General features: G+C 36.4%; 1 protein-coding gene across 4 annotated transcripts in view; it reads right to left on the reverse strand.

Moving 5' to 3' along the window:
• LOC121314840 (nuclear factor of activated T-cells, cytoplasmic 1-like) overlaps window positions 1-24,567 on the reverse strand; it is a 107,295-nt gene that overhangs the window by 60,278 nt on the left and 22,450 nt on the right. For all 4 annotated transcript variants that reach the window (XM_041248554.1, XM_041248553.1, XM_041248551.1 and 1 more), the window contains exons 3-6: window positions 23,172-23,331; window positions 8,801-9,003; window positions 3,039-3,211; window positions 821-961 (exon numbers count right to left, since the gene is read on the reverse strand). In XM_041248554.1, coding sequence (XP_041104488.1) covers window positions 821-961; window positions 3,039-3,211; window positions 8,801-9,003; window positions 23,172-23,331 — 677 coding nt within the window. The remainder of the gene's footprint in view (window positions 1-820; window positions 962-3,038; window positions 3,212-8,800; window positions 9,004-23,171; window positions 23,332-24,567) is intronic.

Below are 24,567 nucleotides of genomic sequence, written 5' to 3' on the forward strand. Positions count from 1 at the left end.
GTGTACTGTAATAAACACCTTCATTTTGACAAAGAATGTCAGCATGATTGCCATCCTACAAGAGTGCAATTTATTTATTTAAAGATCCACAAACCAAAAGGTTTTGGAATGTATTAAACACAGTATTTGACAAGGTGAACAGCGACAAGCAGTGTAATGTGGAGTTTTTAAAACTGTATTGTGCAATGATGCCATCAAACCATCAATTTCATAAATGTAATTGTATTTTTTTTTCAGAATTCATTTTTTTTTCAGAATTCATCCCCTGCACCCCAAAAACACATACACATATAAAATAGTCTAATTGGCTCGTCCTGTTCTAATTGCCTTCCAAAAACCATAAATGTCACAGGTTGAAATATTTATGAGCTTCCCTTTCCTGAAGAGGAAGGCAGAGCTCTGAAAGCACTCAGATGTGTTTACATACTTTGGTGTTGTTGCCGTAATTTGTTTAAGTTTCTACCGCTGATCAAGGAAATCACTATTTGTAAACTTTTAATATCAACATCTTGGAGCAGTCACTTTTCTTTCCCATCCAAGGGGGAAAAAATCACAACAAACGAGAGGCTCTGCACATGCCCTGTTTGTGATTCATTCCACTACCTGAGGCAACTGTCAAAAAGCAGGCAATGGAAACTTCTGCAAATGTAAATACATTTGGTTAAAAATATAGAGCCTTAATGTGCACCACATGTGGTTTGCTGGCGCATTGAGCAATATTTTGACGGCAGGGAGAAAAGGCATCCTGTGCTTTTGAAGTTGTGAACGGAAAGGAAAGCAAAGGACTCAGCCTGCTGTCAGATCAGACCCTTGCTCTTACCTGGAGCCTTTTCCACAAAGACGACCTTCGACTCAGGAAGGAAGTTGTGTCCACTTAACACCATCTTCTTTCCTCCTGTCACGGGAAAGCTGTCCATACTCTGATTCTCCACCAGCGGCAGTTCCTGGGCAGATCTCTGAGCTGTGTGGAAGGAAAACAAATATTCCATGTGCTTTAACGGATTTCCCATCACTCTTTAACCTCCAAGCATTTCTGACATACCGTCTACATCCATTGTTCAGTCTGTCAAGAACAAAGCACCAGCAATACAATGTCATCAATCTGGTTATTGCTGACTATAGCGGATAGCTGTTGACAGGTCCCATAGCTTTGGTTTCAGTAACTACCAACAGAAATAAAAGCTTTGGGATATTAGGCCAATTGTGGTCACTTATGAGTTGGAAAAAGGACTGCATTGTCAATAATTGTTGAATAATCAACAGTTAGAAGTGATTTATTGGGGAGAATTTGTTAAAAGTAATTATTTCAGAACATCTTTCAGCTATTGCATATATCTGCTTAAACATTAAACCCACAAGTACATCACTTCCTGTGTTTGTTTTTTGTCCTACCATAGTCTTACCTTTCTAATAGAGCAAATGAGTCACTGAGTTAGTTAAAGATTTTTGGTAAAGAAACTTTTTTTTTTTTTTTTTTTTTTTTTTTTTTTTTTTTTACAGCAAATGATTGCCTAAAAATTTTAATTGTCTTTGACTGCCAAAAAAAAAAAAAAAAAAAAAAAAAATGTGCATTTGTGGCAGGGGTTAGTTTCATTCCTCCCTGACAAAATACAAGGGAATGTGACTAGAGCCATAATGAGGTAATGATTTAATTAATGGTTAATTAGGGCTCCAGCCACATAATATAAAAGAGCTCAGACTGACCTGTAGGAGAGGGTTAGAGGAGAGAGAAAGAAAGTAAAGGTTGCTACCGGTGGCAGTATTGCTGAAGGTATTCGTTTGTCCAGTTTATTTGTATCTTGGTTTTGTTTATCCCACGTGCCTTTTCATTTCGTGTCTAAGAATCTGTTTTGTTTGTTTTTCTTTGATTCTTCTTCAATAAATACACTGCTATGGCAGTTTAAGCCCCATATCCATACTGCTTGCTGGCCCGTGACGTCATCAATGTCACAGCATTATAATAAGGGGAGGGGAGTTTCAACACTGTTGCTCTGTACAAAGGTCTAGGAAAGTTAACTCAAAACTGTGCACTGCTATTGTGGTATAGATAAATCCCCTCAAAGAAAGCAGACCAATAAACTAATACAGAGCATAACCAGTTATACAAACACACTGATGTATGGTTTTGCAGACCCTGACTAACACTAGCCTATCTTATCTAAAGTAACATTAGGTAGTCCAAGATTATACCTAATTGTACACCATGAAACCAGCCATGAGACTATATATCGAGTTATTCTAAGATTCTCTTTCTATAAAGTTACTTATGGGCTGATTTAATCAACCAACACGTTGTTGTACCTGGGAATCCAAATTGACACCAAAGTATGTTTAATTTAAGAACTTTTTGGAAATCATATTTTACCCCTGTAAAGGACAAACCACTCAAAAACTCACAACAGAGGACTGGAAAGTGTAGCAAAACATCTAAGTTGCCTTACAGGGATGTTTAATTATACTATAATATAATACTTACTTGAAGTGTTACAGGAAAAATCTGGCCGAACTAAATATTTTCTGTGCAAGTGTCTCACTTATCTCAGACATTTAAATTTCTCTTGTTACCACAAATATAATTACTCTCCAACACTCATGACTTTTTTTTTCTTATTTGCCGATAGGCGGATTTGACACAAGCTAATGAAGAAACACAAACACATACAACCATAGTGCAGTGGCACTAGAATGTGAACACAATGGTTCAGTACTAAGTACAGTAACAGCTACAAAAGTATGAGCCATTGGTAAACATTTTCATATTGAGACAATTATATCAATGGAATGAACGGATACTGACTGGCAATCAATTTTAGGACCTGGTATCACACAGTGTCAGTACCACTGTGTGACTGACTAAAACCATTGTGCAGTATGTGTTCTAAATCCATAGTCGGGCCATTGCTAGTCTGTTAGTGGCCCTGAGTTTCTTCAGGGTAAACACAAGTATTATAATTGTAACCCGTGGGTACTTTTCTTTCAATCCCTGTGCAGTATCACACTGTGATTCAATTACATCTGGGAGGAATCGGGTTACTTACAACACTCAATGGGGTTGGAGGATGCCTGCAGAGAGATGGCCCGGCCGTTGGGTTGAGTAATGTGCACGCGAAAGACCATCCGCACTCTGGTGTTCTTTCGGCCAATGTCTGTCTCGCCTTTACGCAGCTCAATGTCGGAATTCCGTAGTTTCAGGATACCAGCGCAGTCAATTCTGTTGGAAAAAAAATAAAAAATAATATATATATATATATATATATATAAAAAGGTATATTCCAATATATAATTATCTTTATATATTAGAAATAAAAATAATCGCATTAAGAAATAAAAACTTCTTAGCGGAAAACGATAGCGCCTGAAAGAAAGTTTGCCTTACAAAAACATCTCACCTGAAAGACAGAGCACAAGGAGGTTATGTGACTTGCTCAGGGTCACACAGTGAGTCATTGGTTAAGCTGGGATTTGAACTGGGAACCTCCAGGTAGCAAGTCCTTGTCTTTAACCACTGGTTCCCAGTTCCAATCCTGGCTCAGCCACTGGCTTAATGTGTGAGACCCTGAGCAAGTTACTTAACCTTGCACTCCATCCTTCTATTGTTAGTGACTCTGCAGCACCAGTTGTTGATGCACAGTTCACCCCCGAGTCTCTGTAAGTCACTTTGGATGCATATGGTAATTGACTAATATTACACAATCATAATAATCATTCAAGGTCCATCAGATTAGACTTTCGAGAGAGGACAGTTTATAAGAATTATCTCTTGCACCTATTCAACAGAGTTCAAATGATTAAACAGACATGTCCCCTGTATAACATAAGGTTTCACAAATAAAATATTGTATCAACATCTTGTGATATGAAAAGCCATAAATCATTAAACATAGAAAACGTATATAATATATAACTTTAATGGTCAGCCAAGATCTTTTATTTCTTATTTTCCAACAGAACAGCATGTTGGCCAAAAATCTACTTTTAACACCGTCTTTTCCTATGCAACGTGGAATTTATAAACTTTGTTTTTGCTGCTCCCTCAGTAACACTGATGCAGCACTTGATTTCAGCATTTCTAACTAGCAACACATTTTGTCATTAAAGCTTGTCTGGATTTTTAAAATAGTCCTGTGGTGGAATATTCAGTGGAAAATTCTTGTTTTTGCTTTTATTTGTGGCCTTTTTAAAAAGAAAATATTTGTGTTCTTTCATTCAGGGACCGATTTAGTAAAATATATTTTCCCTGTTCTCTGGGAAGTTCTACAGGTGCAGCACATGTGTACATCACCAAATCAAATCAAACATCCACCATCTATAATATTTATCTGAAGTTATTTCAGGGTTTCAAGTGCATTGTGGGTTCTAAGTGCATTGTGAGTGCACTGTCAGCAATAAATAACACATGTGCTGACAGAACAGGCTTTTTTGTAGCTTAAAGAGTAGTTAATGTACAAAGACACTCTTAAAAGAAAAGTAAAGGTAGATGATTTAGTTATTTTGATTTCAAAACAACACTTAGGATTTTATTGTTTGTTAGTATTATTTGTATGGTACTACAGGGCTCTGGTGATTAGTTTAAGACTCAGCCACATGTAAATATGTTTCTGGTACACCTTTTATTCTATAGTTTTGCTACAGTAAATGTAGACTGAAAGTTTTCAGTTTACAGTGGTGTTGATCATACAGTCAAATGACTATTAACTGCAGTAAAGTCTGTCTGATTCACTATTCAGTAAGGAGGAGAGAAACATTAGTATGATCTAAAAGATAATAGACTACAACAACATACCTCACAGAATGTACATATAATATTTGATTTTGTACCTGTTTAATATTCAATAATATGTGTTGATTTCTTTATGATTTGGTCATATTAGCTTGAGCTGTGCAAAGAAACCCACAAGCAAAGCCCTAAAACCTGTGCAAGGCTAATATGTTTCCCACAAAACACAAACAACAAAAGAAACTCAGTCAGAGCACACATATGTTTTTTGATTTCACATAAATAATATAGAATTTTTAAATTAATTAATTAATTTATTTTAAAAGAATCATTAGATTGTATTATTGTTTATAATGAATATGTCTGATTTAGAAATGGGTACATGTGTGCTTGCTGTCCTATGGGACCCTATGCATCTCAAACTTGACGGCTATAAGTGACTTCTATTGCTTGCAAATAAATCCGCACGAAGCAGCAGCTGGGAAGATTAAGATGATGTTGTTACAGTATATCATGTAGGCCAAACTCCACTCTAAGCAACAAGAGCAAAATTTGTTTCAACTCATTCTTGTTATTTGATAAAGTATAAAGTTTTTCTTGCAAACATTTTGGTGCTAATTGTTCTTATTGTTTTCAAACAGTAACAGTAAATAGTGTTAAACAGATAAAAAATGACAGTACTTTTGTATAGTCATACGCATGTGTAGCAGGGCAATTGTCCTGCACAATGGGAAATTAGTACTTGTATGGGGACATGAGTTTGTTCTGTGTGCTTCTTGGAGTTGTTGTGTGTGATTAAATTATTGTTTATAGATGGGCGCTCAGTTGAGACATGCTGCCTGGTAGGTTTGGTTCAGAGGAAGGGCAGCGAGTGATTGGCTGTGCCAGTCCTCAAATAGCAGGTGGGCGGGTCTCGACTGCGTGTCCGTCAACATAAAAACATCCAGACGATCACTCTGGGCGACTGCAACGCCATGCTACAGAGAAGAGCTGTGCATACTCAGGAGAGCGTCCGCTGTGCAGGAAAGACAGCTACGCAGCCCTGAAACTGCAACACGGTACTTGTGAAGGCACTGCCCAGACAAGGCCATATGAAGCAACAGGAGTCGTTGTATGAATACCGGCTCATCAGTAGGTTAGTTCAGGGGATAGTGATCCCATGTAATGTACAGCGAGGGTTACGTAGTGTAGCTGGTTCCTGGAGCGGGACGCCTCGTTTATAAGGCTAGCGCTCGTCCTGTGTGGCACCTTTTATTTGTAGTTTTTGTACATGCCTTTTGTACAGCTTGCTGTATGTGTCCTCTGTGCAATACCATGGCTGGTAATGTCACATGACCCCTTTGTTTATTTTCTTTTGTATTAATAAATCCTGCATGCCTGTGCTGCCGTTTGCAACTCCAACTCCATGTCTCTCTGTCATGCATATCAGCGACTACCCACACACGTGACACGAGCACCCTGTCACAGCATGTTATTAAGTTTATGATCCGGAAAGTGGATTTCAAGTTTCGAGTTGATGTTTGATATAGCTCTATCTAATCAGTTGTGTCAGATGATACATTTTTTTAAATCAGCTGCTGTTCATTTGCCAGTTCAATGGGGACCACGGTGATGGACGATTATTTTAGAATCTGCCTTTCTTTTAAGAAGCCTTATTTTAAATGAATTTGTGGTGTATTCATTTGTAAATTATGGAAATACCACAATATAGTTAACGTCAGACTGCTTATACTATCTGGGTGTCATTTACAGCCTATGGAAATTCTCCACTAGGCACCAGTATTTTTAATGCATTGTTTCCAGCCCACACCTTTCTGTAGAAACCTAGGAAAGAACTTCACGTTTTAAAACATTACTTTTCAGTTAAGCTCTCCAGTAAACTTGAGTTTACAATGTATAGTTACACCTTAGTTTAAGGTTTCTTTTCGTGCAGTCATAACGTTTAATTAGAGTATTAACACCCCACTTAAGAAATCCCCCTAAACTGTGCTCCTGACAGTTACACATGAACTGCCTAATTCAACCTATGGTATTTTTTGTTCCTTGGGATCTCTTTTCCAGATAATGCCCAAGTTGTGTTCTTTGGACTATATGTTCTCAAACCACGGGCAAATTCCCCCTCTGTTATAAATGTATTACATGGGCAATTTACCACAGTGGAAAATTGTGCCATTTTATTTTACCACATGTAGTTCACCTTCTTATACCATACTGGCATATACCATACCATAATGTCCATTGCCAGTTGATAGCTCTCTATGCAAGATTTTTGAAGGTACTTACTCTTAAAAATAAACTCCCCTGCTTACTATTGCAACACATTCAAAACACAAACACACAGCTTTATATATTGTGATTGCTAGGAAGGTTAAGTGAGATTTAATTTATTTTATGTGTCAATATATTCATATACACAGTATTCCTGATCACCTATTTTTACTAGCTGATCGGTATGTTCTTAGATGTTTTCAAGATAAAACACAGTAAAAGTTACGCAAGTAACCAGAAACAAAAAAGAAAAACACCCACATGTTGAAAATCATTTTCATTTCCAAATCATATAAACAGTGGCATCAATCAGCTTCACAAGGACAGTATGTGTTGTATTTCCATGTGTGATTGTTTGGAAAATTTTACCAAATAAAAAAGTGATATTTTTTTTTCTAAACCCTTAGAAAAGTGTACTGTGTTATACTATTGAAAAAAGCTTCTACAATGTGCAGCGAAGCACTTTTAAACAATAGGGAAGAATGAAAAAGGCTAGAGAAGTATGGTATAAGCAAGGTGAACTGCAATATAACAGTACATATTAATGGTAAACCTTATTACGTGCAACAGATGTGCTACATGTGTGGAGTTGCATAATGAAACATGTGTAACTGGCTACAGTGCTACAAAATATCCTCTAAATATACCTTTATCATCCAAATATACCTTTATTAATATTGTTTTTATTATCTTCCATTTTCATAAAACTTTCCCCTCTTTTTTTTTCTCAGAGACTTCCTCTACATGAATAGCTCTACTGCCTAGAATTACTGTTCATTTTTCAATTTTCGGAGAAACACAAGTGAAGCCACAATTCTTAACTGGGACTACTGTATGTCTCTCCTAATACTAAACATCTCACTAAGAGTTGCCTTTATGTTACTACAATTATATTAGAAGGACCATTATGCCTTACAAACAATATTGAATGAAGGCCAACTGTGCTGCTCTGGAATTTGGAAAGAAAGACTCCAGCCCATTCTAGACTGCTGCCTGAGACTCAGGGAATCAAACAGTCCTGTGGTAATGACTCCTTTGAGAACGAAACAGGGTGTATTGGAACTTGAGCTCATGAATTTATTAGCAGACATTTACTGCTGTGTGTTTGGGGCTACTAGTTTTAAGATGAACTCTGGTGCCAGAAATAGAAACAATAAAGTCACAGCTAATCAATTGCTATGGAAATGGATAACGTTTATTTCAGACTTTTCCACTGATTAGAAGCACAGTAGGGGTGGGTAGGGAAAACCCTTTTGGAGTAACAAATAAAATGCCCTGCAGGGTAGCAGCAATTTAGGAAACACTGTGTGCTTCTGTTCATGTGAGGGTACTTTATGTGTGTTTGTGGATGTGGAAGTGAATACCCATGAGAAAAAATACTATAGTTCTGCCTGAATTAAAACATTAAAACATTAGGAAAAAAAAACAAAAAAAACATGTACTGCAGTGAACTATATATAAAGGTCTTAACGGCTTAATGTTTTTCAAAGGATTTTAATTTGAATATTTATATATAATTTGTGTATGTTTGTACAGTATGTATGTATGTGTATATGTGAACTATGTACTGTGTGTGAATAGTAAGACCATTCTTTATTATTCAATGCTTAAACCAACAATGCTTCACCCCAACAGACCGTTACACTGTAGGCAATTCGTATTTATATTAGAGTAGATTCATTCACTGTATTACAAAATATGTACAACTACAGTAGAACTCTTATCTTTACTAATGAGGTCATTTATTTTAAAAAATCCAAAAGGAGTATACTAGAAATGTCTGTTAGATTCAAATTGAAGATAAAGGATACCTACATGGCTCTCATGTTGTTTTCAGGTAGCAGTGGGATCTCCAGCACCTTGGTGTTGGAGAGCATGACCTCATGGCTGGCTGTGGAGACAGTCTTGCCAGTGATGCGGTGGACCTGATAGAAGGCATGTGGTCGCAGCAGGCGGTCGTCTGCTGTCCCAATGAACAGCTGGAGGATGAGCGGCTCGCTTTCCATGTAACCATGGAGCTGGCAAGAAAACAGAAAACTCCAGCTGAGCACCATACATGTAAACTGCTAAAGACCAATTTCAACTTTTACGGACCTTTATTCAGAAAAAAAGAAAGGCAGAAAGAAAATTAATGACAGCTTTTTCTTTGGTACAGAATATTCATTGAAAAGTGTTACAATATGCACAGTAAAATGGTTTATTAACTTTAATGTAAATATATATATATATATATATATATATATATATATATATATATATATATATATATATATATATATATATATATATATATTAGTGTACTGAACTCCAATAGGCAACCGTCTTAGGACATTTTTGCAACACTGAAAATATAAACTTGCGAGCTGAAATAGTTGAGATATTGCAGTGGCAGCAGATTTCCAAACTCATACAAACTCCCCTCACTCAGATGCTTAATGAGTGGAGGTGAGAGGGACTGAATGTGTGACATTGTACTATGTGTGTTGTCTTGTACACACTAAGGGGTAGGTGTGCTAAAGTGTTGCGCCTGTCAAACCAGTCATTCTGAGGACGTGTGATCCTCCAATCCCACAAGCTTAAAGCCAGAATCGCTTTTATTGTGAGCAATCCAGAGGAGAGGTGGGCAGGCTACTGATCCCAGAGAACAGAGATCAGCCCTGCTTTTTATCCACTCTGAATGTGCTTGGTGTCTGGTCAGTAGGGTTCGCTGTCAAACGATGAGGAGAAGGAATCCCTACCGGTTTCCCATCCCCCACCCCGGGAGTGTCAGCGGCAATGTGACGCCCCCTTTGAGACCCCAGCAAAGTTTGGCCTCTTTGGTAAAATTACTTTCTAATCACCCTGTATATAACAGTATTAAAAAAGGTAAAATGAAGACGGAACAGAATGTATTGTACAGATGACATTTAAATTTAACAAAAACAATGCTATTTGAATTCCTGCACCCTTGCATGTATAGACGTTATCTTTCGGGCACCCTCTAATGCAGCAAACCATAACTCAACTGCTGCTATTTATTTGAACAATGTCATACAACTCTTACAATAGAGATCTCACGAAGAAGACGTAACAAATATTTAAATATTTAATATGTACATTGAGGCTTTCTATTAACATATTTTCTCTTGTATATATGACAAAATGTATACTTTGCTAAGTTTTGCAACGAAAATGCAAACTCCGGTATGTTTGCACTGCGACTGGCCCATCTTAGTAGACCTACCCCTCAGTATACACATGCAAAAGAACCTGGGGCCTCTCTGGTTTGATGCAGACAGGATTGTCAGTCCCCTTTCAACTAGAAGCTTATCCGGAAGCTTACTGCATGCATTATGATTTTCATTAACGCTTGTAAACCTCTGGCATGGTGCCTGCGTTAATATGGTTTAGAGATGAAAGGACCAGAGAGTCACTTCAAACAAGCAATACTCTGCGTTTAACACTGATTGGCAACTAATAACAGCTACTGTCCTGCCTTGTTAAATACTGAGGTAATCAGCTCATTTTTTTCATGCTGTATTTGATTAGGACATGCAGTACCGGACAGATAAAATTGAAAAATAAATAACAAATAGCACATATTTAAGTTAAAACAACTGCATTTATAATACACTAAACTTCCTTTTATGAATTTAACACAATAAACACTGTCAGTCCAGTTTCAACTTGGAGATCTCCCTCCATTGGTAGTCCAAATTGAGGGACTCCACAAATTATTTCAGCAAAGATGTTTCAAATGTAAATAGCCGTGTCTTCTTCCAAAAATTAACAGCATTATTGAGTGAAACATGTTGAATAAGACTGAAGTGTATTCATGGTGCTAGGGAGGGTGTTACATTCAAACACCAGGGCTTGGGTGCACATGACAGAAATGTGACATTTTAGAGTAACCAAGAGTAACCAAACTGGCTGTCACTCTTCAGCTGGTAAAAACCCTGTCAATGTTTCTGCCAAGTGAGGGACTCCCAAGCCATCATCAGATCAAACATGTGGAAATTCCCTGAGCAGCTGTCTATCTTTTACCGTACATGCGCCTCCTTTTAAAGCAGGTAAAAAAAAAAAAAAAAAAAAAAAAAAAAATGACTCATTTGCAAAAGCAGCTCACGTAGCTGCAGAAGCAAATGTTTTACGTCAGTTTCATAATCCCACACCCATTCTCACACAGGGAAACAGTTTTAAAAAGTTGACTTTACAATACTGGAAATAGTAAATAAGAAGTAAGAAAAAGCATTATGTCAGGTCATTAGGAGTAAGTGTGATCCTAAGCTAAACTACAGGAAGAAGGTACAGTTACCACACAATTTATGCTTACCTGAATTTCAATACTGATGTGCATTTACCCCCAATGTGCATTGTTCTATAAGACGCTAGTCAAATGTAAGACATAATGCTATAGTGATTCTCATTGTACAGCAGGATGAAATATGCCCCATAAGGTCACACCTGCAAGTTAGCCATGGTTACATAGAGTCTCTGCCCATTATACCACTATTAAGCCTCTGTTAAAATCCACACACTTATACATCTGTATTTGAACTTAAACCAAAAGAAGATGAAAAACATGTATTTAAAGATCCTAAAGTCACTGTGGGAAAACATCACACTTTAAACTCTACAACAGTATAGGACTTATTCTGAATATTGGTAATTTACTTACATTGTATTGAAAGTTTTATGTTACAAATGAAAAATAAATACATTGAGTGTTAATAGAGTCTACAATAAGGTGTTGTTATCCCCAAGCAAAAATGCACCACACTTGGAGAATGCTCGTTTAGCTTCATGGCTATGACTCTTGGAACTCTCTCCTAGCTTTGGTGCTTCGCTCGCTTCAAATCAACTCTCAAAACCCACTCGGTCTGATATCTGTTATTAGCTGTTTTGTCTTTACTACTTCTGGTATTTCACTGTATCGTCTTATGATTCTATATGACATACTCATCCACAATGTTTTAGAATTTTCACATTCTAGCCTTGTATTAAATGTATTATGCATTGCTTTTCACTGTATTTAATGGATTATGCACGTATCTTGTAAAGCGCCTTGTGATGGGGGTCCACTATGAAAGTCGCTATATAAAATAAAGATTGATTGATCTCAGACATGTTCATTAAAATGTCTCATAATAGACAGCTGAGATACTAATTAGGTAAGCATTGTTCATGTATGTGTTGGCTTGAAAACTGTATCTGTCAGCGCTGGAGCAACAAGAGCATCAGCTAATTTACACCACTCTGATAAATATCTTGCACAGTCGATGCTTCAGTTATTAAGTCAGATGCAAGCACATTTCAGGAAATGCAAAACAAGGGAGGGTACTGGAAAGAATACCACAATGTTTCATAGCACCCAATACCCAAACCAAGTCACTGGCATATGGATTGTAAAAAGACACAATAGTCCATGAAGCTGCTGTTCCAAGTGAGATACTGTAGCAGCCCTTTTTTTTATTACGGATTCGCAAATGAACACTAACTTTTGTGGTCCTTGTGCTTTTCTGTGATAAAAGTGAAAGTAACACAGCGAGAGTGAAGCTGAAATTCATGTAGTTCTTTTAGGAGGACCAACGAAACTTAATTTAAAAAACAAATAGATGTTTGCCGTAAGTAAATAATAAGTGGTGTCTATTTACTTAGTAAGGCTCTGATCAGTTGGCCAGCAGGATAAAAACCTGTTTCAAATGCGCTTTTAATATGCTTTTTTTTATTTGAAAATGTGTGCAGGATTTCTTTCTCGGGCCTTTAATGTTTCTTTCAAAACCATACCGCTTTCAAAAGTAAAGGTGTCAGTGGGCTTGTTTTTGATAAGTGCCTCCATTTCAAAGCCATGTATTTAATATATGTCTGTCTCCTGAATTATTAACTTTGTAAGTTATTCCAAAACAAATTGAGATACCAGCAGTATGACTTTGAATAATAACCACTTTACTTAAAGTCACCACTGATGCAGCTGTTCCTGCCTACATCTGTCCTGTGTTAGAAGGGGGCCTCCATATAGTCAGCAGTAAGAATGTCCGTCGTCCACAAAGTACACTTTGCGCAATCTCACTCTCCAGACATTTTTTATTGTTAAGTAACAGAAGATATACTAAAAGACATACAAGTTAACCAAGGCAAAATGTATGTATAAAATACATATAGCAGTAATTTCCCTTCACCATTCACCCACTTCTCCTAACAGAGGATGCTCCATACAAGGCATGGCTAAAAACTTTGCAACAGCGCTTGATCAGCAGGTAAACATTGTAAATGTAGCTTGCACTGCTGTCCCTTCTGTATAAGTTATATAAATAGAATGCAAAAAAAATATCACCAGCTTGTATCCCAGAACTGATACTGTAGACAGGGCAACAACAATAAATAAAAAATCCGGACTTCGGCAATACGTAGAGTGTGGTTTTCCTCTGAACGAAAAAATGGGGGCCACATTTGATACTTTGCCCTTTTTCACAGGGGCCAATGTGTACCATCTGGGCAGGGAATGTGGCAATCTATATTGGCCATAGAAAATATCTTACTGAAATGTGTGTTTTCTTGCTCACCAGACTGGTACATAATCAACCAACATATATCTCTATCCACCTCTCTCTCTATTTTGTATTCTGTATGTAAAATTTACTGTGCAGCTATCACCAATTTTTCTGACTCCTGATTAACCAAAGCAATTTTATGTTGCCGTAAACAGTACCGTATATAGCATAAAATGTGTATGTGCAATGAAATAGAAAGACCTATCAAAAATACAATTAGTAATTAATCAGTCTTGATGGCATTTTTGCAACAATGGAAGCATTATGTATGTTCTAAAGCATGCAGAGAATCTGTACAATATATAGTGCATGCATGCATACCAAATAAGTGACCTAGCAAGTGGTCTCAGGTTTCTCAATTTAAATAAAAAAAAAAAAAAAAAAAAAAAAAACATGTAATAATTTCCTGTTCTAAATCACATAGTTATCATCGAGACAATTACCGGCTGCTAATTTGCTAACTGCCTAATGATTGGTAATACAGGAGACTGTATAATTTGTTTTACAATGGGTTCAGGTAATGACCCCTGGTCTTTCCTTTACTCAGACATTTTAGGCAATTGCATAATTCATTGTGGTTGCCATATTTTAGCATCTGATTCCATGTATGCAAATATTTAATAAGCTTCAAAACTAACAAAGCCAGTCTGTTTGCAAGGGTAAAATTCAACAAAAGCAAAACATGTTACTTTACGACTTGTGGAAAGAGCAGAAAATGCTTACTGATCTCTGTACCTAGGATTTATTGCCTTTACATTTAGATTTTATTTAAGTTTTTGGGTCATCAGGTTTACAATCAAGTTGATTCTTATCAGGTTGAAACAGAGTATCCAAATGCTATTATTTCCTACTAGCTGGTTTCTAACAAGGCACTCATAGTTTGTGCAACACAGTGCGTAACCCAGTCCTCAAATGATCTTACACACACACACACACACACATATATACTCTACAGTATATGATTACAGATTAGTTGAGTTAGACTTTGAAATCTTACCTTAAATTTCTGAAGAGACACGAAACCCTATTATGAATAAATATGGTATTAATTATAGAATGTTATGCCAACTCTGTGGAAGATAACGCTATATTTATTTATTTTTTACTATATTATGAAGACCTTGTTACCTGCCTAGTTGTGAAAAACTTGATCCTTTAAAAATGCCCAGTCATGGTGTTTGGTCAGAACGAGGCAAAGATGTTAATGTGGCTTAGAGTGGTGCTGACTGGTGCTAGCGCTGTAAGGTAGAGGTATGCATGTCTTGGAATATACATCTACAGTATGTACAGTAAACTACACTAAAAAAAAAAAAAAAACCTTGTTCATCAAAATCTTAAGTGGCTAATGCGATAGTGCACAAGATGGTGGCGTTGACTATTTTTCAAAATGGAAAGCTAGCTAGGTGACAAGCAATCGCCATCATGTGTTGATGGTGTTCTTAACGTTTCCTTTGCTCGTCATTCTGTCTAAATATGGATAGTCAGTTAATTCTTCTAGTATTTGTTCTAATCTAGTAAGCAGCAGCAATTGTTAATGACCGGTAATGCAACAATTCCAGGTGCTTCTCACAGCCACTACAAATGTAGCACAACCTTGGTACCATGGAGATGCTGCTATCACAAAGATGAAACGCTGGATCTAGCTTCAAGTGCAAGTTGGTGTTTTGTGTGTGAAAAATGAGATACAATTTAGACACAAATACATTATTATTGTGTTGATCATTTAATTATTGTTAAATATAAAAAAAATGCTTAGTTAGCCTCATCTTAACCACAAATCACCAGTTTGCATGGTGTGGCTTGACTCAGTGAGCAAGTGCAGTGAGTAAAACACAGTCCAGTGTTATTGGATTTATTGAAAGAGTAATTATTTAGGATACTGTACATATATGCTTTCATATAGTCACTCAGAAACTATTTTTATGAATTCTTTCAGCAAGTACACTAGACAAGAAACAGTACATTCTATTGTGCAAAAATGTCCTGTGTAACTTTATTCAGAGAATATATTATTAATTATCTGAAGACAGACAAATGACAGTAATTAAATGGATTCTAACCCTAGCAGTGACCTCAGTTTAATCAACCCAACTCACGCCTGTCATGTAGATGACCAGATTATCTTAACATTGTTTTAAAATTGATTGTTAGAAGTTGTAATTTAACTCAATGAACTCAACAGCCCAATGGATAACAAGCCTGGATAACCTTGGAAATGGGAACATGCAGTAGTGGATCGTCACAGTACTTTGCAGCAAGCTGCTCTATAGAAGAAGTATGGCTTAATGGCTAGACCTAAAAAGGGGTATTAACTGATGTATATGATTTATTATGTTATATTTAAACTAGGTCATAATCTGTTTGGTCAGGGAGTTATTGTCTGACAATTGGACAAGGCAACTGACACCTCCACTGCAAATGGGCTATACTGACTACATAGGCAGAGATGGCAAAGGCAATGGGTTGCTAATGAACATGTGTCATGTACTGTGGGCTCTCCCTCCTCCTGAAGTATCAGACAAGTTTACGCAGATTATTTTGCATAGCTTTCTCTTCATAAAGTAGACCCATGCAATGGCCTTTTTGATTCTCATCTCTATGATTAATCTTTCTTTTTCTTTTTAAACTTCAGAGCTTGTGTGTCTGGTGGTATGAAAATGATACTCTGTGGGCATAAACTAGCATCTGGTGCACTTACTTAATATTGGAACTTTTTTTTTATTGGAAAGACTTTCTGCTATTTACTAATACGTGTCTAAATGTATGTATTAACACCAATCTACAGATCTGTCTTCTTTATATTTCAATTACTATTAAGACCAAGCATTCTTTTGGATTTTGTCATTTAGTTCTCACTTTTTTATACAAAACATTAAGAATTATGTAAAATATATTGTATAGAGTATTGGTAAAATTAATAGCATTGTTTTACATGTTCTCAGTATGGCTAGAGTTTAAAAAAAACAACAACAAAAAAACTGCTGATCACAAGTCATGAATATTTATCCACCCTTTGAAACAAATCTCTCCAAGGGCAATTTTAGGACCTCCTATGGTAAATATTTGTAAACTTTTTAATAGGAAAAAAAGACACACAACCTTTCCCTTTTCATACCACTTTTGATTTTACACACTTTGAAAGTCACACATTAAATAGGTGTAATTGTATTCTATAGTTCTGTTTTTATATAACAATAATAAACACAACTATTTACAACAAATTATAAACACTGTTCGGTTTGCTCTTTTAAATATTTTCTGATCAAATACATTTTCATTTAGACAGATGAAGAAACCGAATCCAATCTTGAGTGTTATTGCATACGACGATGTTGTTTTGTCCTGAACCAAGATCCAACTCTCCAAAATACTTGGATTTCATTCAACCACCAGACTTGACAACAGGCTAATTCTTGAATCCCCCCGCCCTATTTTATCCATGAAAAAGTTGTACGCCTAATCTCATTGCTCTGTAGAAATTAATCCCAAAAAGAGTTTCTTTAACCGCATGAGCTTTGGCAAAGTGCAAAAGATTGTTGTTGTGTTTGGATGGTAGTAAAAGTTTTTTACAAACCGCAGAGCCATTGAAACCACCAGATTACAAGGTACAGCAAATTGCGGACACTCACAAATCAGCCAGACTACCTTTTTTATTTTATCATTGTTCCAAAAGCTGAAACACTAGTCTTGGGATTGTCACATGACCACACAGAGCAAGTGCTTGCTCACCTTTTTTGTGCCTCTCAGACCTTGGCTAATTTTGTAAAGTATCAGTATTTTCCCTCTCAAGGACCACAAATCTATTATACATTGCGCAGACAGTAACATGTTCTCCTTGCTGTGATGCAGATTACCAACCACAGTTGAGTGCAACTCTTGCTGAGCTCTTTATGTCTCGTAATTTGTTTTACCTTTGAAGATGTATCCCAGGGTAACTCCAACACAGTTGTCATTACCAGGTTGAATACAAGAGGTCTTATTTCTCTGTGACAACAGGACAAAATAACAACCAATATATACTTGCGTAACTGAGATTAGTATAAAGACCACTGTGTGAACACACCACCTGTCAGCAATTATACTTATGGTGTAGGCCAAAGTAAAACAGAACAACAGTCTGGGATAGGTGAAGTTTACCTATTGCATGTATAATGAAGTTTCAACAGTTGACAGCCAGTCGAGATACAGTCCATGTATAAAACTTATTTTGCTGCACAAAGAGCCTGTTGTAATGGTGAAATGGTTTCGGAGAACAAACATGTGGTACTTGTGGTGAAAATGTAATGCAGTTTTGCAGAAAATGTCATAAAAACCACATCAGCAGATGTTTTGCAAATAAGCTGCTTTTAACCTCTAGCATGGAAAAGGGGGTAAATTGCAGGTTTCTTGTTTTGTAGATATGTAAATTTTTCTTGTGTACGTTGCTTTGTTGTAATAGGATTAGAGGCAACCATGGAAAATTTATCAGATTATAATTCATTAATTCTAATATATATAGACAGGAATTAGTTTACTAAAATTGCAATCTCAAAGGATTTTCTGTTGAAATAGTTCAGGTCAGGTTAAAGCAGTGCAGGAATAATTCTCTGGTAATTCATTAATTAATTCAAAACTTTTGGGTGTCCAGAAAGAGGAAATAACTATGTAGACAGTTCAGTTTTGGCAATAAACTGAACCGTGATGCTAAAATTACCAATAATTAAAAAAATAACTGTTTCCAATCTTCAAATTAAAATTAATAGTACCGGTATGTCAGGATAGGTGTAAGAAAACTCAATATGGGTAAGCACTTTGACATCCTCAGACCCCAATTTAGCATCACAAGCTTAAATCTAAACAAATGAGTACATGCAAGAAACCCTGCCAGTCACATCCAGCTGTCATATCATTATTGAGGCTAATTGGTGCAGTGGGGGTAACCATTAGCCTTTCACCTCTGTAAGCCTGGGTTCAGTCACAAGTGAAATTATTGTGGTGATCTCATCTTAATCCTCAGTAGACATATAAAAACCAGACACACTTTGGAATAATTTGGTACAATTGGAAGTCTGTTCTTGGAACTAAAGTAGGGGGATGATCCTTCGTATCAGGATTGAGGGGCATTGAAAAGTACAAGTAGTACCACTCTATGGTAAAAGGAGAAGTTTTAACCCTTAGCGGTCCATTTATTCAGCGCCTGTCAGGAGCGTCAGGTCCAATTTATTTTCACATGCGCTGTTTATTTTATATATGCTTGTTTAAAAGTTGTTGTTTTCACAGTAAAACAGGTTTAAAAGGCACTGCATATCAACAGGACACTCTGCATTTCCAGCCAAGCCCCACCCTTATTCGCTGTATTTATCACATACCTCTTCATAGTCGTGCATACTGATAAATCCTCTCCTGATCACTCGTTTTATCACCAAACTCCTCAATAATGCGACCCAAGTCATTATTTTATTACTATAATGTCTCAAAAAGCGTTGCAAATGTCTGTGATAGTCTTTGTTTATTTCTGTGTTATCTCTGTGGTGCAGGGTCTATGTTTATTGCTCAGACCCGTCCCTTCTTTTTCAGCCTAGAGACCTGTGCTAAATGTCTTTTTGATGATGTCGGACAGGGTCCAACATCGGACTAGAAAGTTACTTTTTCAAAAGTCTACTGATAAAATTAGTTGGCTTTTTTGTTTATTTGTTTGTTTGTTTGTTTTTTAACAACTACAATTATAGGATGATAAATTCTTAAAAAACTATATATATATATAGTATATATATATATATATATATATATATATTATATATATATAATATATTTCGTCGTATTATTTTAATGCAGCTTGAAACTTTGAAAAGTCATTATTGTGGAAATCTTTCTATACCAGAAATCTGTAGACTGTGGGGCCTTCCCTTAGATGTTTCAATTTTAACAATTGTATACTGAATGCACCAAATTAAATCTTACATTTCTTTGTAGAGGTTGCAACTATGTTGCAGAACCAAAAATTAGCAAATGGCCAACCCCCCCCCCCCCCCCCACCGCCTTTTCTGTGTGTCTGTGCTGCGGAGCAGGTTGTTGCTCCTTTAAGATTTGCAGGGCATCCTAGATTACCCTTCATATACAGTACCACTAGTTTGCATGAAATGAAATCAATGTAACTTCTCAACAAAGCACACATGTCTTCTTTAGCTCACTTAAAACTAGTTAAAAATTACATATGGTATATCTATGTATAAGTTACAAAAAAAAACCCCAAAAAACATCATGTTGAATCTAACAAAATATTTATTACACCAGCAAAAAAGCTTTTGAGATGGAGATTGATGATCTTAACAATCCAGTCTAGTGGGTAAGGATAGAAAGCTGGATTTCAATGCAGTATTAAAACTGCAATATACCACAATCATGTTCTATTTCATACTGAAATAGAATTGGTATCTTTTTACAACATTCTTCTATAGTTCTGTTTTCTCAGATTTAGCTGTTGAAACATGCATGTCACAGTTCCACAGTGTTCTTAATACACATGCTCTACTAGACATACACTGCTCCTGATAGACATGCATAGTTCTACAAACTCTATTACAAATCAGAATACATTTAAAATAATTATTTGCAAATGAGTAAATTTGAAGATTGTGCCATGCGGACTCCAGCAAGGTCTGAAACACTATATGCATCAGGTGCATGACCTGGGTTTCCCTGATTGGGCTGCTGGTTATACATTTTGATGAATCAGTGAAGATTATATACTTACTGTACAGGTGTACCCATGAACTCACAAGCTCCCCAGAGCAAACAACCACATCGCTTATCCTTCTCTGGTAATTTTGTTTTCTCATATGCTGCACCCATAACCTGGAACTAATTATTCTAAGACATATGGGAGTTATCATGTTTCTCCACAGAAAAAAAGGTCTGTGGTAGTATCCCCCAGTGATCTTGTGTTTTTGATCCATTTTGAGTCTCAAACTCTATTTGGCACTGCACTTACACTTTGCTATTGATTTCTTGATACCTTTTGCTTTGTTCTTAGTCAAGAACCCACTATTTGCACTTTCACTTTGTAAACATATACAGTAACCTCATCAGTTCACAGTACAGTGTTTCATCTAGTTCATTATTACAATTAGGTGGGAGTTTTTTTTTTTTATCACAACAAAAACTGTAGCTGTATTGGGTATGTTTTAATTTTCAATTCATATTTATGTAAAGCTTTATTAAGCTCAACATCCTATCCACCAAATCAAACCAGTCATCCCCTATGTCATGAAATATAAGGTTTATCCTGCAGAAGGTTTGATTCATGAGCTACAGTATATAGCTACATTTATATGTGCTTAATAGTAGACTTTTTAAATACAAAACATTCCACGTCTTGCTATACATAACCATTGTAATCTGCACAGTTTATTACCTGCAGGTAGCAGATTCTAAAATTGTGCTTTTCGCATAATTCGCAAAGTAGGTTATGGAGGTCATTGTCACACAGGTCAGCTACAAGGATTGTGATGAACCTTTGACTTTTGACTTCCAGATCACGATCACAGAATACCAAGCCAATTCTCCGTTTTCAACATTGTCACGGCAGTAGTAACAACTGATGATCAGACTTGGATAACATTTTGTAGAATTGACCAATTAGGTATGAACTGAATGTTAAACCTGGGAAAAGTTTGTTGTTTACATTTGTTTAACTACAATATTGCAAATAGCTTTTATCTGTGAATTGGCTGTTTTGCCTGAATTCCTATTAGTATTATTCAAACGTCCTCCTACAGTGCTTTTGGTTTATTTATTTATTTATTTAGGTCCTGCAGTTAATAATCTTATGTGTGTGTGTGTTTGGAAAAGTGTTTACCAGCGTTGCCAAACAAAACGAAAATACACAGTATTTATTGAAAAAATACTTTTTCTTTTTTTTTTCGAAAATATGACATGTCTTGAATTTCTGGCAGACGTGATAGGGGCATCGGAATCAGGTTTTGCAAGCTGCGTGTGACTGGCAGCTGCAGACTCGGGTTTGGGTAGTAGGCTGTTGGTGGATTCCGTTTTTCTTTTTGCAACAGCTACCAATGGCAACCAGGGAACATTAATAATGCTGATGAAGTCATCAATAAGAGGCGGATTTCCATTCTTGAACGACTATATGCCCATTCATTCTCAGATTTTATGAATATCAATGTGGACGATTTCTGTTAGTTTTAAACAAAATGTGTTTCATTAAGGCAGTCGGAAAATACTTTTATGAATTGGGGCCTATGCCACTGTTTCACAATTGACCAATCACCGTCCATGGGGGGAGGCTTAGGTCTGCCAGGGTGTCCTGGGCTCACCGCGCACCAGCGACCCCTGTACACTGGCCGGGCGCCTGCAGGCCTGCATGTAAGTTGCCCAGAGTTGAGTGGTTCTCTGGTGCTGTAACTCTGCAGTGACTGCAAAAGAAGCGGACGGCTGACGGCACACATTACAGAGGACACAGGTGTCTGTCTTCATCCCTCCGAGTCAGCACGGGGGTGGCAGCGGGGAGCCGTGTTGAAATAAACAAAAATTTGGGAGAAAATAAGAAAAATAATTGCCGATTCCAATTTTAAAATAAATAAATAAATGAAAATAATCCCTCATTGGACATCTCAAGTGGGTTATTTCCATTTATCTTCAACCACTCAAAGGTTATCACTTAAGTAGACAATTAACATCCTTATGACAGACTACATCTTTTAACAATGCATAATTTATGTGAATAAATATTACATTTTTATGAAGCTGGCTACTGTCCAAGTTGTAGTTAAAAACAAATATTAAACTGTTTTAGGTAAGCGTTGTTCAGATGAATAAAGCAGCACTCATCATAGTAAATAAAGCAAGTCAGAAACTTTATCAGCCTTTGACTTACTAAACATTATGGCCTACTTCCTATATGTAGAGAGCTGTTCAACATTATACAGCATAACAGCCAGATTATTATTAAGATTATTATTAAGCAGTGCAAGTAGTAAGTGTGCATTAACGTATACTAAGAGAAAAATCATTAAAAGAATTTGACAATAATTTGACAAATGTCACAGCTTTAGACAGAGCTAGCCAAAATCTTTAGTCAATGATTTGCACCTTGCTAGCAAGTATGCACATACAACTCGAAATAATTAATATAATTCATGATTCATTCATAAAATTTAAAAGTCAGATTAGCCAGTCACAACTTCTTCTGATTGAGTATCTGGACTACTCAAATGACTCACCCACACAGAAGAAAAGGTTTGTGTCATGTGGGAAGTTTAACTGCAGAAACTGGTCGCAAACAGCAGGGGGAGAGGGGCTTGTTCAGCACCAATTTTTAAACCGATTTACACCCCTGTCAAGTCAGTCATAAACCTAAATTCTGCTAGGATCTGTGACAGACTCATGCAGTCATGCAGAAAGAATTCTTCTTTACAGATTTAAAAAAAAGAAAGAAAGATGGATGATAAGTTACTAATAAGGTGTGTTTTTTATGTTGCGGGGCTACTTTATGTATGTTTTGAAAGTCACACAGCAAAACTGTCTGAGTGTGTGATTAGTTTTTCTAGTATATAGTAACTGAAAAAATGAACCATACTTTTTGAGTCTCAGAAAAAGCGTAGCTAAATTATATACCAGGCTGGAATGGTGATTTAGATTTTCTTTTTTTTTAAAGGTACCTGCACAATAGGATGTCCGCCAGCAGATGCCTTCACCGCTCCTCGGCTTCCTTCTGTCTCATAATGAGCGCGGTGATGGGATTTGGGCTGCACATCAACCTGAAGTTCATAAGGTCCCGAGCAAGACGGTAGCTGCCAGTCAAGTGCAGGCAAAGAAGGACTGTAATGGAAGGGAGTGCCAATTAAACATTCATGAGAAGTAGATTAGCATACACCACAATTGAGAATGGCACTATTACTTTCAAGACCATGAATCGCTGCTCATCCTTCACCATCTAACATTTGCAATATCATCAATAATGATTGTACCATGACATAAGTAATTTAAAAGCCCTTGTTATAAGCAGTGGCTGTGTTATGAAGATTAATGGCCAAAGGAATTAGCAGCACAAGGGTCGAGATGTTGCTTGAAATACAAAAATGATACAGCCCATATTGTCTTCATGCTATGGACAGTTACAACTGCTTACCAAGAAAGTTAGTGAACAAAGTATCAATATTACAAATAAATGTTCACATTTATATATTGCCCAGCAAACAAGGGATGTGGCATATAGTATGTAGGCAAGGTGACATAATATTTAATGCATACATACAGTTGTAGTCGAAAGTTTACATACCCTAATGAAAATTTATAATTTCTTGAAATTTCTTGAAAACAAAGAATTTTAGAAAAAATATTTTGTAGCAAAAGTTTTGCTTTTCTGGATGAGGAAAAAAAATTACAAGAAACAGATGTCTACAGTTATTTATTTCAGCATTATTATTTAAAAAATTTAAAAAATTTAAAAATATTCATACCCTGACAAGGAAAATGAAATGAATAGCTAGTTGAGGCACCTTTAGCAATAATAATCAATCTTTTAAATGATTAGGATATTTGTCAATGAGCTTTTTGCATGATTCTTTAGTGATTTTTAACCATTCTTCAATGCAAAATTGTTCCAGTTCATTCAAATTCCGAGGACTTCTCTTGTGCACAACCTTCTTCAACTCATATCAAAGATTCTCCGTCGAATTTAGATTGGGATTTTGACTTGTGCTTTGGGTTGTTGTCGTGTTGGAACGTCCAGTTGCACTTTAAACCAAGTTTTGTAGCAGAGGGTTTAAGATGATTGGCCAGTATCTTTTGGTATGCTATCGAATCCATTTTACTATATATTGGAACTAAATTTCCTGTGCCATTAGAGGAAAAACAGTCCCATTGAAGGATATTACCACGTCCATGCTTGACAGTATCTATGATGTTCTTTTCTTTTTACGCCTCACCAGACTTTCTCCAAACATAACAAGTATCAGTGTGACCAAATAGCTTGGTTTTTGTTTCATCACTCTACAAAGTCTTTGACCAGAACTGATATCCATCATTCAAATGCCATTTTGCAAACTTTAAGCA

The sequence above is a fragment of the Polyodon spathula genome, chromosome 4, assembly GCF_017654505.1.
Source record: "Polyodon spathula isolate WHYD16114869_AA chromosome 4, ASM1765450v1, whole genome shotgun sequence".
Classification (NCBI taxonomy): domain Eukaryota; kingdom Metazoa; phylum Chordata; class Actinopteri; order Acipenseriformes; family Polyodontidae; genus Polyodon; species Polyodon spathula.